This window comes from Balaenoptera acutorostrata, chromosome 12, assembly GCF_949987535.1.
Source record: "Balaenoptera acutorostrata chromosome 12, mBalAcu1.1, whole genome shotgun sequence".
NCBI classification, from domain to species: Eukaryota; Metazoa; Chordata; class Mammalia; order Artiodactyla; family Balaenopteridae; genus Balaenoptera; species Balaenoptera acutorostrata.
The window spans coordinates 2,313,959-2,328,870 of NC_080075.1; the positions used below are offsets into that span (position 1 = coordinate 2,313,959).

A 14,912-nucleotide genomic window follows, 5' to 3' on the forward strand; every position below is an offset into this window, starting at 1 on the left:
AACTCCTCATTTTTAAAAGAAAGACGTTCCAGCCGATCAGAAGGAAAAAGGCACGGGGTCTGGACTTCATTGGTGTTTAGGTAAAGAAGCCGAGAGAACAGTCGGCTTTCAGAGGGAGGCGGTAAAGAACTCCCAACACCTGCCCATCCCCGAGTCCGCCCCGAGCGCTCGGAAGCACACCGCCCACGGCGGCCCACGACTAGCGCTTGGAACCGCGCACGCGCACGCGCCGCCCGCCGGGGCCGCCGCACTGCGCCTGCGGGGCGGGGCGTGGCGGGCGTGGCGCATGCGCGCGGGCCCCGCCGGCAGGAAGCGGGCGCGGGGCGGGGGCCTTCGGGCCGCCCCCCGCCTCAGCCGCTCAAGGAGCCCAGCGGCCGCAGCGCGCGGCCCGGGATGCTGAGCCAGGCGCTGCTGCGCCTCGCGTCCGCCGTCAGCCGCAGGAGGATGAAGCTGCTGCTGGGCATCGCGCTGCTCGCCTACGTGGCCTGTGAGTGCGCCGGCTGTTTCTTCCCGCCCGCGGCCTACTCTCTCCCTCCCTCCCTCTCTCCCTCCCGCTCCGCGCGCGCGCGGCCGCCGTCCGGACTGGAGGCGCGGACCCTCGGCCCGGCTGCCCCGCCGCACGCGGGGCTGCGGGCAGCGGTTCCCGAGCGTGCCGCGTCGCCGGGCTGGACTAGGGGGTGCGAATGCTGTCGCCTGGCAGAGCCACCGCGCCGGCTGCCTGCTCTTAGGAAAATTACTCCGCGTTTGGCTGCCGGGGAGCCCAGTGTCGCCGGACCCCGCCGGCCCGCGGCCGAGCCCAGGGGTCCGACGCCCGGGGGTCCCCGCGCCCGGGGTCTTGGCGCCCAGGTTTCTGGACGCCCGGGGGTGCCCCCGCCCAGGTGTCCGCGCCCGGGATCCTGGCGCCTAGGTGTTCGGATGCCCAGGGGTCTCTGCGCCCAGGACCGGAGGGTGCGGGTGCCGGTCGGCCCAGCACGGAGGCGCAGCGCTGGGGATCCCGGCGCCGCTCCAGTTTGTGTGGTTCTCCCGTCGTCACTCACCGCGGCTGCCGGACCTAGGGCAGGAGGGGCACTTTGCAGGCAGAGGGTAGACCCTGTGGTTTCTTAGAGGCAGAAGCTGTCCTTTAAAAAAAAAAAAATCTATTCGATGGGAATGTATTTTCATTGCTGCTATTAATACTTCCCCAAGTACCAGAATTGGACCAAGTGAGCTCGTTTGAATCCTAGCCACGAGGTGATACACGCTGAAACGAAACACCTGCTCACCGGTTGAGTTACCAAGATCTGACTCCCGAGGTGAGGGGGGCGCGGCAAAGTGATTTCAGTTGAGCTCTAGGAAGATGCGGGTGATTGAGACCCAGCCTGTCTGCTGCAGCCCAGCTGGGGGCAGTTAGTTGGGAGCAGTCTTCAAGGGAGGAAGAACTAGTCTGAAGCTGTGCCAGTCTTGAGTGAGACAGCCGAGAACCCAGGGGAAAGACCGCTTTAAGTTGTGTAACTGTCGTTAGGACAATAATTACCATATCTAAATTGGCTGCGAGCTTCCCCGTAGGTGCGTGAGCCTGTTTCATTGTCTCCTGTAACTATCTCAGCAATCCTAGGAAATAGGTACTGTCGTTATTCCCATTCTAGAGGTGAGTCTGTTAAGGCCAAGAGAAATCAGGCAGATTTACTGATGACCACACAGATGATAAGCTGTGGAGACCAAGACCTGAGCCCGGCAAGGCCGGGGAGCTGGGGCTGGAACCCAGGTCTGCAGCAAGCTCCATGTCGATTTTGGGTCCTCTGAAGCTAGGGGGTTGTGGGATGTCATTCACCATTCTGTAGACCAGGAGATCCTACTGAGCCCTAACCTTTGTCCGTCCAGCCCTTACTGCTGCGTGTCCCTCTGCTTAGTCCCCGAGGACCCCAAGGAGTGCAAAACACCTGGGCAGTGTTTCTCAAACTGCTCTGTGTCAGAGTCACCTGGAGGGTTTTCAGAACCCAGGTTGCCGCCTCTCCCCTCAAGTTTCTGATTCAGTAGGTCTGGGGTGTGGCCCAGCCGTTTGCATTTCTAATAGCGTCACCTCAGATGCTGTTGGTGTGGTCTGGGGACCCCACTTTAGAACCTGTGGCCTAAGCAGGTGAGTTGAGTTGGCCACGAATTAGATGCTCGCCCAAATGAGGGTTAAATTACGAACAGGTAGGAAGGAAGGGAGGGAATGCACGGGGGCTTGAGCTGGGAAGTGAAGTGTGTGTAGGAGTGACTAGGCAGGCGGAGGAGGGGTGGTTTCCGAAGGAGCAGCATGTGCAGAGGTCCTGTGGCGGCCGAGAGCAGGGCGTGTCCTCGGAATGTGGAGAACCGCGGTGTGGCTGGAGTATGGACACGAGGTAGCGACGAGGCTGCCCTGGCAGGCGGGCTGGAGCAGGCAGGCCTGGCGGAGGCCTCGTGCCAGCTCCCGACGCGGGTGAGTTTAGCTGTGAGGTTTTAGACTAGGGTGGAGGCAGTGCTGGTAACAAGCAGGGATGGTAAGTCCCGGACACTTCGCAGGGGAAAGCATGACATTGTGGCTGCCGGCTGAGAGCATCCGAGAGCATGGAAGGCATCCGTGAGCCACGATGCCTGTGACGTCCAGTCTCTGCTCTCCTTGTTAATAATCTTTCCCTTTTGTTTGAGAAATCGCCCCTGCTCCCAGGTGACACACAGCCCCTTCTGGAAATGCTCTTGTGCCCGTGCGGGCCCAGCGTCCTTCGGTCCAGGCCCAGGGGCTGAGCATGGGCCAGCTCGCACTGCACTGAGGTTCTTCTCCATGCATGTGCTTTCTTCTCGGTAACGGGGATTTCAGCCCTTGTAGCACTTAGATCAGTGCTGTTAGCTCCTTGGAAGAGCTCAGAGGTCTGAAAGTCATGCCAACCTGCTAGGTAGATCCCTAGGCAGAGACTCAGCTGGAATTACTTTTAGTGTTTTTGACAGGGCTAGAGTTAAAGTCAGATAGCCTTTGCCGGGTTTGTTGGTGTCCCCAGGCACTGTTTTCCTCTCCCCGGAGGCAAGCACTTCATTTCTTTGAGCTGATGATTTTGGTGTTTGTCCTTGCGCCGTAGAATTCTAGTTACTACCTAGTGGCTCTCTTCTTTAGAAGATGGTTGTTTATTCTCCTCGCTTTTCCCCCACGAACCCACGCAGATGCGGTGTGATTTTAAGGAGCTCAGCGCTTAGTGTTTATGCGCATGACTAAATGTTGTTCACCTGAGCCCTGTGAAGGGCACCTTTTCTTTTTCCCGTAGCTAATGACTCCGCTCTCCAGGCCCTATACTTGCTGGACCGCAAGCTTTGCCGCTCATGTCTTTCTCCCCCAAGACACTGAGCAGCCTCCCGAGCTCCCTGAGGAGGGGCCTTCCGACCTCGTGGCCCTGGCCTCAGCCCCGTTGGCCTGGAGATGCTGTCCCCTGACTGCTGCCGCCTCAGTTCAGCTGGAGGTCACGGGAGGAGCACTGGGAGGCGCTGGCTGTGTCTTCTCTGTCTTCACGTGTACGTGACAGGTGGGTGGTGAGGCTCCGCCCCTTCTGGGTCCTGGTGCCGAGGCTCGAGCCAGCTCCCGGCTCCGTGACTTGGTTTCCCCGGGAGATCCCAGGCCCTGCCCTTCTCCTGCCGCCGGCCCATCCTCCACGGCACGCCTCGGCCCGGCCCCTCCGCACTCGCGTGTGCCCCGAGTGTGCATTTGTGGACGTGCGGTTGATACCTGGCCTCCTTCAGGACCACCGTGCTCGCCATGTCGAGCCCCTCCCAGAGTGAGGCCTCCGTGCCGCGGGGGGTCAGGGGCACCTGCGTGCCCACCCACCCGCCCAGGGGTGCGCGCCGCCTGGGGCCGTGTGCCCACGTGCCGGGTGCTTCCAAGCCTGGCCGCCCAGGAGCCTCGCTCTGCGGTTCTGGGAGCCTTCCGAGCTGTCCTTCGGAGCGTTACCCCGCCGTGCGGGGTGGCCTGGTCTAGTCCTCTTCCTTTCGTCTCTTCTGTCATTTTAGCCGTTTCCCTACTTTTTGGAAACTTTGTCATCTGACTCTTTTAGTGATTGAGGACATTTATGTTTGCTACCATGTTTCGTTTATGAGCGTTCTCTTTCTCCCTGAATTTAAAAAACCAAAGAGCGTGGTCTTTGTGTCAGGGTCTCCTCTGCACGGTGGTCGTTGGCTCACTTTTCTTCCCCTGGAGAGTCTCTTCCCCCGGTGGCTTCCTTTCTCCTTGGAGGCTTTCCCGGGACGCTGGGCCGTCTGCTCTGTTGGCACGATCGGTGCTGGGCGGGTGGGGGGCCCCGGCTGCCCCGTGGACCCTCAGCTGCCTCACTGGTTGGTGGAGCGCTCAGCATCCTCCGGGCGGCGGTGCCGGCTCTCCCGGGCTTATGGCAGGGCTGCGGGGCTGAGCCGTACCCTGATCGTCCCCCAGCTGACGGGGCCCCGTGCCGCAGACCCTCTGCCCTCCCCTCTGCAGAGATGGGACTGTGGGGGGGGGGCTGGAGCCGGCAGGGTGCCCCACGTCCGCGTGCAGCGGGCAGGGCCCTTCTCCAGCCTCCTCCACGCGACCTGCCCCCGGCCCCCCGTTCTCCTGGTTCCTCTGCCCTCTTCCTTCTTCTCCACCTCCCAGAAGCGCTTGTCCCCATCCCCCTGCGCACCTTGGTTTATACCCGAAACGACAGAACAAAGGCGAAGCTTGCTTGCTGACGTTTCAGAGGCACTCCTTCAGCTCTTGAAATCCCGGGCTGTGACAGCAACAGCGCTCACTTAGGTTTGGGTGTGTCCTGGGTTTTGTTGGGAGGACACTGTATTTGTGGTGCTTTCCTCTCCTGTCCCTGTTATTCCACCAAAAAGACGCTAAATCACCCCTGAAAACCACGTGCAAGCATGTTTTACATGTGTTAGCTCTGCACGTGTGATAACAGACATCAAGCTTCTCTGAGCTGGGACTTTTGTGAGAGTAGTTTTGCCCTTGGTCTGATGAGCCCTCCATAATTGGAGATCGTTAAGTCGCTCAGCAGACAGGTGATGGTGATGCCAGTGGGCTCCTGGGGGAAAAGAGGGGAAAAAAGGGGAAAACAGGCGAACTTGTGTAAGTGGTGCTTCCAGATTCCCCTGAGCCCAGCGGTCACTATGCTTGTTACTGCAGCTTCCCAGGGTCCCCCCAGACCCAGGAATAGGAGCCTAGAATCTCACCCCACCTTCTTGGTGGCCGGGAGGGGCAACCTGGAAATTGTTTTGACCCTCGACACCTACTGTAAGAATTTCTACACCTAATCTCTGTTGTATTGAAAAAATAATTCAGCAAGCACCCGAATAACCCTCGGCCTACATATGCCAGTTCTTTTTTTCCCCACATTTGCTCATTCTTTTCATTTTTACATATACTTCTTTGTTGAAATATTTGAAAGTTGTAGACATAGTAATACTTCATGTTTAAATACTTCAACATGTGTCTCCTAAGATCTGCATTTTCTATGTAATCTGATCACCATTATCACAGTCTAAAAATTAACAATAAATAGTATCATCTGATATGCAGTCCCTATTTGAATTCCCTCCGCCCGCCCCCGTGGTACCATAAATGTCCTTACAGCCTTTTCTGTTTTTTGTTTTTTTGTTTTTTTTTTAATCTAGGATCCCGTCAGGGTTTACGCATTGCTGTTACGCCTCTAACTCTTGTTTTTTCTTGACATTTACCTTTTAAAAGCACAGGCTGGTTGTCCTTTAGAAACGTCCAGACTTCTGGACTTACCTGCTTGTTTCCTCAGGATTAAATTCAGGTAAATATTTTTATGATAACGCTGGTCGATTTGCATTACATCAGGCTTGTCCACTGTCAGTGCTGAGTTTGATGCCGGGAGGGGCTGGCTGCCGGCCACTTGATCTCCAGGATCCGTTTTCCCAGGACCCAGCCAGGGGTTCCCGGAGACTTACAAGCCAGTGCGCTCCGCATCCATGCCAGTCCTCACCTGGGTCAGGTTTATATTGGGGATCACAAAAACGGCACTTTCGAATTCTGTAAATCCTCCTCTGTTTATTAACCGGCGTTCTTCTGGACACAGAGACCGAGGCCTGCCCCTCTCTCTCTCCCTCTCCCTCTCTCTCTCCCTCCCCCTCTCTCTCCCTCTCCCTCCCCCTCTCTCCCCCTCTCCTTCTCTCTCTCTCCCTCTCCTTCTCTCTCTCTCCCTCTCCTTCTCTCTCTCTCCCTCTCCTTCTCTCTCTCTCCTTCTCTCTCTCTCCCCCCTCTCCCTCCCTCTCTCCCTCCCTCTCCCCCTCTCTCCCTCCCTCCTTCCCTCCCTCCTTCCCTCTCTCCCTCCCTCTCTCCCTCTCTCTCTCCCTCTCTCTCTCCCTCCCTCTCTCCCTCCCTCTCTCCCTCCCTCCCTCTCTCCCTCCCTCTCTCCCTCCCTCTCTCCCTCCCTCTCTCCCTCCCTCTCTCCCTCCCTCTCTCCCTCCCTCTCTCTCTCCCTCTCTCTCTCCCTCTCTCTCTCCCTCTCTCTCTCTCTCTCTCTCTCTGTTAGCTTTCTGGGGGCTGCTGTAATAAATTGCTAGGAACTAGGCGGCTTTAAAACAAGGGAAATTGATTCTCCCACGATTCTGGGGGCCGGAGTCAGAAGTCGAGGTGTCGGCAGGGCCGCCGTGATCCCCTGAAGGCGACTTCAGGCTGCGGGTGCTTCATTCCCGGTGCTGGTCCCGTGGCCCCTCCCCTGCTGTCTGTCAGGTCCCTCCGTCCCTTATAAGGTCACTGGTCACGGGATTGAGGGCTCAGCTGGATAATCTGAGGTGGTCTTTTGGTCTCAAGATCCTTAATTACACCTGCTAAGACCCTTTTTCCAAGTAAGGTCAGATTCCCAGGTTCTTGGAATTCGGATGTGAACATATTTTGAGGACCACCATCAATTTATACCCCTCTTTTTTTTTTTAAGTCAGTGAGGACTAGAGGTTCTCTCTATCTTTGAGCACTTCCTTGATCTCCAGATGCTCCAGGCTCATCTTGTGTTTTCTGTGCCCCAAAGCTGGAATCAGCCATTTCTCCAAGGAGCCCTGCTTCCTTTCAGTGGAGAGCGTGCATTAGAACTCGGGGTCTGAGCACTCACTGAGGTGTCCTTGCTTCCAGCTCTTGCAGTGGACAGAGCCGGGACAGGTACGAATTTTTTCCAGTTGTGAGTTTATGCCGATGCCCCCAGTTTAAATCATAATGGGGTTCTTCCTCCCCTGCCCACTTCCCATATTGCTATTTCCTCCCTCCCACTATGAAAATCTTGTTTCTGACATCAGGAAAAACTCATTTGCTCTGTACTACCAGCCATACCAGTTTCAGAATCATTGCCTCATTACCAGTACCAAGGACAAGCTTAAGAAAATTCAGAATTTCTCTGTAGTTCTTTTTGTCCTTAGAATCTCTCTCGCTCAGGGGGTACAGTTATTGTGTTCAAAAGCTCCGTGAAACATGTTTTTCTATGCCTGATACAAGTCAGGTTTATTTTTTTTTCTGTTTGTGTTCCGTTTATTTTAGGATTTCTTTTTTCTTTCTGATTGTTAAAGTGTGTAAGCCATTTCCATGGTTCAGAAGTCATACTGAATAAAAAGCTATGTGCAGACGTGTCTTGCTGCAATCCCTGGCCTCCACCCTCTTTCCACTGTCATTAGTCCATTTTATGCATCTTTGGTTTCTTTTTGCAAATCCAGGCATTAGGCTGTGTGTATACACGCACCTGCTACTCATTGTTAGCAGAAGGTAGTGAATCACGTAGACCATCTTGCCCTCTTTTCCTTTCCTGCACAGTATTTCCTGGAAGGCTCTGGTATCAGCGTATGGAGCTCACCTTTGCTCTGTGTGTCTCTCCTGTGTGTGTGCCCTGCGTTCTCCGTGACCAGGCTCCTGAGCAAGGCATTTTCCTTGTCTCAGATACTCTGCTCTTGCAAGTACTGCTGCAGTGAGTAAGCTTGTGCGTGTGGTCCCCCGAGCCATGCCCCAGAACAGCTGTCTTCCCCACACCCCCATCAGAGCTTGTGGACAACTCACCAGGCAGAAGTGGTCTCTCCTGCTTCGGTGTGCGTCCTCTACAGAGGAGTGACGTTAAGCATCTTTTCAAGTGTTGAAGGATGCTAATGTATCTTTTTCCGAGAACTGTTCAGCTTTTGCCCATTTTTCTGTTGAGTTTTTGGTCGTCTTTCCCCTCATTTTTAAGAGCTCTTAACACATCAGGGGTGTTAACTGTCCTTTGTGAGGTAGGCTGCAGCCGTTTTCTCACGCCTCGAGTGGTTCCGAGGAAGATATCTGTGGTCTTGGTCCCCGTTCCTGGCACAGAGCTCCTAAAACCCTTGGGGTTTCCTGAGCCATAGGGGTGTCTTCTGTTGTTCCTAAGATGCCCCTTTTGATCACCCCGAGTTTTTGCCTGGGGGTGACTCAGGGTGGGCCCTAGATTGGCCTGGGATGGGGCAGGTCACTGTCAGCCTCAACCCCCCCCCCCCCACCTCCGGGAAGGGGGTTGGGGGCTGGAGATGGAGCTTTGTAAAAAGTCCTCAACAGTGAGGTCTGACGCACCCCTCGGTGGGTGAGGAGCTGGGAGGGTGGTGCCCGGAGAGGCCGTGGAGGCTCTGGTCCCTCCGAGACTATCCATTCGTCTGTTCCTGAGCTGCGTCCTTCCTGATAAGCCGGTCGTCGTAAGGAGACTGTCCCTCTGAGTCCTGTGAGCCTTTCTAGCAAATTATCAAACCCAGGGAGGGGGTCGTGGAGCCCTGACTTGCAGCCAGTTGGTTGGTCGGAAGCACAGGCGGCCCCGGGCTGGTGGGGTGAAGTGCGCTGTCCTGTGGGCCTGAGCCCCTCACCTGCGGGGTCAGCGCTCGGGGCAGGTCGTTAGCGTCCAGGGGGCCGGAGAGCTGGTTGGTGGTGTGGAAACCCCGCACGCTGGGGTCAGCGGTGTTCTGGGGGTGGAAACAGATCTTAGGACGATTTTTCCGTTTCCCCACGTGGTTCTTAAGAACGTGGTCCAGGTGTTTGGAGGGAGGTGAGAGGCCTGGGCTGTGAGGGGTGCGGTGCCCTGGAGGCCTGGGGGTCAGCGGGTTGGGAGGTGCACGGGGTTGGACCCTGGAGCCCAGGGCAGAGGTGACAGGCGCAGGGACTGGGGGCCCTCGGGGCCAGGAGGCAGGGCTGGAGGTCTGACCCGGTGGGAACCCTTCAGCGAGAGGAGCTGCCGTCGGAGGAGAGCCGTGCAGCTGAGGAGCCAGGATGTGATCCACCTGCCCCAGATGTTCAGACTCGGGGCCAAACGCCGCCTGCGTTGCCCCCGGGCCTGTGGCTGAGTGTCGCCGGCAGCTGTGCGCCCTCCTGGGCTCCTGCCTGCCGGGCGTGGGCTGGCAGGTGTGAGCCTGGTGGGACGGGGGGAGCCCTGGGGGGCACGGGCGGGGTGTCCCGTGGGGCTGGCTTCGGGGGTGCGCCCCACGGAACCCCGCTCGCTGGAACTTCCGTGTGTGCGTACACGTCTCCCTTCATCCTCTTCCGTTTTCTGCCTTTGTCCGTGTTGTGATGAACATAATACGGTACGTGTAGTACACGTGGGGCACGCGCTCCAGAGTTCTCGATCACCGGAGTGGGCGATGGGAGTGGTTTGGAGACTTGGAATCCGGAGCAGGAGCGAGACGAGGACGAGTCACCTGGAGAGAAGGCAGGAGCGCCTCGTGGGAGGGCGGGCACGGAAGCACAGCCACGCGCGTCCTGCGGTGGCCAGAGCCTGACGGGGGGGGGGGGGCCGGCCCGGGACCGGGGACGTGGGCTAGAGGGACTCGCTGGGGGAGGAGCTGCGAGGGTCTGCCGGCCACCTGGGGGGAGGGGGGCATCCAGAGCTGTGCCCGGCACAGAGGGAGAGGCGGGAGGGCTCTTGACATCGGTTTGGTTTTTATTTTAGTTTAATTTTCATTTTATATCGGAGTACAGTTGATTTACAATATTGTGTTAGTTTCAGGTGTACAGCCAAGTGATTCAGTTATACATCTATCCTTTTCAGATTCTTTTCCATTGTAGGTTATTACAAGGTATCGAATATAGTCTCCCGTGCCGTACAGTAGGTCCTTGTTGGTTACCTATTTTGCATACAGTAGTGTGTATATGTTCATCCCAAACTCCTAGTTTATCCCTCCCTCCCTCCCCCCTTTGGTAACTAAGTTTATTTTGTATGTCTGAGAGTCTGTTTCTGTTTTGTGAAGAAGTTGTTTAACGGTTGTCTTAGAACACGGAGCCTTCGGAGGCCTTGAGCAGGGAGGGGAACAGAGGTGGGCTCTCAGCTTGCGGGGAGATTGGCTGGAGCACTTGTTAAACCCCGATGGCTCCCCACCCCGTGAGTTTCTGATTGGGGAGCCCTCTTGGGGCCTGAGAATCTGCATTTCCGACGGGCTCCCGGGGAAACGCTGTGTAGCTCTGGTCCGAATGAGCTTCTGCCCTGTCTACCTCGAGGGTCCCGGGGGCTGGGGGCTGTCCCCTCTCCAGGCTCCTCAAACAGCGGGAGTCCTCGAGATGACAGTTGGGTTTGGGGTCTCTACTGACTGACCGGCTCAGGGATCTCATTGGTCACCCTGCACTTTGCAAGCGTGGTGCTGCCCTACCTGGATGGAGGTAACACTTTGGCTCCCCTGCAGACCTGAGGGAACTTATTTCAGACTTTCTCCCTGCCGGCTGTGGAAATTGCAGTAATACCAGAGCCTAGAAAGGCCCTTCTCATGTTTCTCAGGTTGTCTTCTGCGTAAATACACCTGCATGAAGTTTTAAACGTGTGTCTAGTGTGAACAAACAGAAATGGATTCTACTAAGTTTCTCATCTCTGTTAATAAGTGACATTTTTACATGTAAAGACTTTCTAAAGGGACCGATGTTATCTACAACGCCCACGGTTTCTTGCGTTTTTAACCACTTCGGGGCAAAAATTTTTCCCATGGAAATGTTGGGGCAGCTTTCTTAGGAAAGTCTCTGGGAAGGAGTGAGTCACTTAAAGGTGTTCTTTGCCGAATTTTGGGACCCGCCAGCTGGGACTCTCGAGGCTGCAGGGTGGGGAGCTGGAGGGCTTGTGCTGGGGCTCGTCCCGGAGGCCGTCCTGGAGGAGGCGTCTTGGGAGGGAAGCAGGGTTGGTGCAGGACCTCCGCGTGTGGCCTGGGAAGGACGCCAGCCGCCAGCCTGCCGGGGGTCCCCAGACCGCCTCATCTGGGCAGCTTCCATTCTGTGTAACGGCTGGCACGAACGCAGGCCCGGCCGGCTGGGCAGGGTTCCGGGCCAGCTCTTCTCAGGTCGGGGGACAGGAGGGGTCCCCGTTCGTGGCTGCTGCCCATCGTGTGTGATGCTGCCTGACCCTCAGCACCTGATAGTTTTAGGGAGACCTGGAGGCGGGGAAGCCCTCCTCTGACAGCCCCCTGCCTTATCTGGAGAATTTTAAACAGAATAGTATCTTCTGATGTGAACCCTCTGATCGGTTTAGGATGCGTTTCCTTGTCTGCTTTGAAGGCCTTCAGTTGAGCCACCGCGGGGTCTATATCTGTTCCTCGGGGGCCGGAGTTGTCAGGGTTCGTGGGAGGTGAGCAGGGCTCCTCTTTCCTGGGCGCGTTTGATGCTGTGATCACACAAGGCAGGCAGCCTGCGTGGTAGGGATGGGGGCCCCTGGGACCTCAGCCACCCTTTCTGCCCAGGCAGGAGGAACTTTGCCCGGATCCTGGGTCGATGGGAGATTAAAGCACCTGTCTGTGCTCTGGTTCTGGTTGTTGCGCCGCGTGACCGACCACTTCAGGACTTGCCGGCACAGAGCAGCGGCTCTTTCACCACGCTCATGGGTCTGTGGGGTGGGAATTTGAAAAGCAGAGTCTGTTCTCTGGTGACGTCTAGCCTGACGGTCGGGACTCACACAGCGGGGCCGGAGGGTCCCCTTCCCGGAGACTCGGCGGGCAAGTCTGCCCCTGAGGACAGCTCGGCCGGCGTGGTTGACCTGTCTGCCCTCGGGCGGTCGTGGTCCTGCCGGGTGGCCCTGGGCTGCAGGATCGGGTGTTTCAGCAAGCGAGGCCCACGTGCGCGCTGGTGCTGGCCGCTGCCCCGACTGCGGGGAGGGCCAGGACCCCTCCTCTGATGGGACGTGTCAGCTGTGGCGCCAGGGAGGGTCTCGCTGTCTGGACGGCACGCTGACGCTGCGGAGCGCGGCGGACGGGCTGGGCCTGGCCTCTGCTGAGCGCCGTCTCGGGACCCGAGAGGAGCAGGGGCGGCGGGGAGGCCCCCGCCCTGCGGCGTCCTGGAACTTGCTCTGCAGACGGTGCGGGGTTGGGATGAGCCCAGGAGCCTGGCGGTACGGGTTCCGTTGCGGATCCGCCTCCGGATGCAGCGCTTCTTACCCGCGCAGCTGGTGCGTCTTCCTCGGCCAGCGGGCTGCGTGGCCCTGAGGATTTCACGAGGCCGCGATGCTCAGCTTGGGGTTGATCACGTGTCCCGCGGGCGTCTGGGGGAATGAGCTTAGCAGCCGGTTTGGGGACAGCAAGGCGCCTGTCTCGTGGGAGTGGGGACGAGCCCGGGCCCTAGACGGGCCACGCAGGCCTGGGAACGAGGCCTCCGCATGGCCCGGCCACACGGCTGTGGGGTGACCTGACAGGTCACAGGTGCTCCTCTTGGCTCTGGTCTTCAGCTGTGACGTGGGAGTGACAGCGTGACCTCGGGCTTGGAAACGGCGAGCCCGGAAGGCCCCTGGGGTGATTGCAGCGCCACCGAGTCCCTGCGCCACCTCGGCCTTGTCCCGAGACCCAGGCTGGGGCCGCCGGCCTCCTGCTCCAGGCCTCCGTTCCTGCCCCCCGTTAGACACCTCTCCCCGTCACCGTGGGATGGAAGGGGAGCCGAGAGCGCGCTTGGCCCAGCCGTTACCCCTCCCCCAGCCGCCCCCCAGCTCTTACCCTGTGACAACACCCATGTCCCACCCGCCCTGACCTCCCGGCCCATCCTGACGCCCCGTCCTCTGCTTTCAGCTCGCTTCTCCCCTGCCCCTCACACCCTGCTTCCTCTGGTGCTGAAACCCTGCTGCCTTCACCACACTGAGTGATGCTGGTCACCTGCTAACCACGGGCCAGCTACCAAAGGGGAAGCAGTGGTGCCCGCAGTCAGTTCATGGGCAGAATCCTCGGGGGAGCTTGTCGGGAACACAGCCCCTGAGGCCCACCCTGACCTGCAGCCTCATCTTCCCTCCCCAGGGACCTCTGCTGCCCTCTCCTCCCAGGGCATCCGTCTCCTTCTGAGCCCAGAAGGTGGCTCTGCTTCTGAAGATAAAAAGGACTAAGCAAGTGATGTTTGTAAGAAAGGAAGAACATTCCCTGACCTCCGTCTGGCTGGTTTTGGTGCCTGGCCCGCCCGTGCTTGGTGTTTTGAGTGTGACTAAGGAAACTCCTGCCCTTGCAGGGAGACCCACCGTAAGCCGCCAATTAAAAAGAGGGGTGCCGTGGTCACCATGGCAGCACAGGGGGCCCCAGCATCCCCTGCGGTGGGGAGGGGGGAGGGGCTGTCCCGAAAATGGAGTGCCCAGGCGAGGTGCCCAGAGACCCCTGTAAATGGAGCTGAAGTGGTGAGGAGGTGCCGAGTCCCGTGGGAGCAGGGGTTGCAAGGAGGTCTGCTGGTGAGGAGAGGGGAGGGGGTCACGAAGCCCTGGGCTGGACGGGGAGGAGCAGCTGGGGAGGAGGGTGCGTGTCCAGGTGCCCACGGAGGGGCATTACCCGCCCACGGTCCTTATTTTCCGTTTGTAAAGGGCGGGGAAGCTCCTGCGGTGGGCGTCTTCCACAGCAGATCCCAGGGCCACCCGCGCTTCCCAAGGGAGAGACGATGAAGCAGAGCCCTGGTGGGGCAGGGGGGGATGACTCGGGAGGCCGTGTGTCTACTTCCCGGGAGGGATGGCAGCCTTACCTGTTCTCAAGTGGTCTAAGTGACCACAGGAGGACCGAGAAATGTCTCCAAAATAGACATTGTAAACAGATTCAAGAAGAGGTTAAGAAGGAGAAAATGGAATGAACTAATAACCGTGGGATGATCTGAGAAGATGGTCAAAAGGCTGTCACCACTCGGAAGGCAACTTAAGGCCCGGGTCATTCTCGCATCCAGTTAGTTCCCTGGCACAGAAAGAGGGGGACGCTTCTGGGCTGTTTTGATGAGGAGCTAATCCTAAAGCCAGAATGAGACAAGGTACTCATTTCAGGTCCCCAGTGAAGACAAGTGTCCCAGGGTCTGCACCTCCTGGTTCACGGGCACCTGGCATCCCAGGTGAGCAGTGACCCAGATAGAGACCGGGGACAGGGGCATGCAGCTTGGCAGGGGCTCAAGAATCTTCTCCCTCCTTTTTACAAAGCAAGGTAGGCACATAGATACAAGGAAAAAATAGTCAACGTCAGCACTTGAACTCAGTATTTTGGTGTCTTCAGACGGTCTTTTTTTTTCTGTGTAATTTTTAGTAGAAGATATATTTTCTTGTCTGCGGCTGTCACACCTGCATTATCAGGTTGCAGCATGGTTTCGTTGCCGTATTTTTATTGAGATGTAATTGACATATGACGTTTTATTAGTTTCAGGTGTACATGTGATGATTCAGTGTGCATGTGTATTGGGAAATGTTCACCGTAAGTTTACTTAACATCCGTCACCACACAGTTACAGATTTGTGTGCGTGTGTGATGAGATCTTTGAAGACTCACCGTTTTAGCAGCTTCCTTCAAATACTCAGGACAGTGTTGTTAACTACAGTCACGTGCTGTACACGACATCCCCAGGACTTATTTAAACCCCATTTCACACCACCCATCCCTCACCTCCCACCTCCCACGTCTGGCAACCGCTGATCTGTTCTCTGTACCTGTGAGCTTGGGTTTTTGTTGTTTGTTTTTAGATTCTACATGTAAGTGAGATCCTGTGGTATTTGTCTTTCTCTGACTTATTT

The 14,912-nt window shown here is 57.4% G+C and overlaps 1 protein-coding gene across 7 annotated transcripts in view; it reads left to right on the forward strand.

Annotated features, from left to right (window-relative positions):
* Positions 1-314: 314 nt before the first annotated feature.
* Positions 315-14,912, forward strand: part of UXS1 (UDP-glucuronate decarboxylase 1) — a 79,949-nt gene continuing 65,351 nt past the window's right edge. For 3 of the 7 annotated variants that reach the window (XM_057558134.1, XM_057558135.1, XM_057558136.1), the window contains exon 1: positions 326-487. In XM_057558134.1, the coding sequence (XP_057414117.1) occupies positions 394-487 (94 nt within the window). In that variant the 5' untranslated portion in view covers positions 326-393. Of the gene's footprint in view, positions 488-7,104; positions 7,124-14,912 lie in introns of those variants that run through there. The other 4 variants (XR_009009896.1, XM_057558140.1, XM_057558139.1 and 1 more) reach the window with 4 other exon arrangements.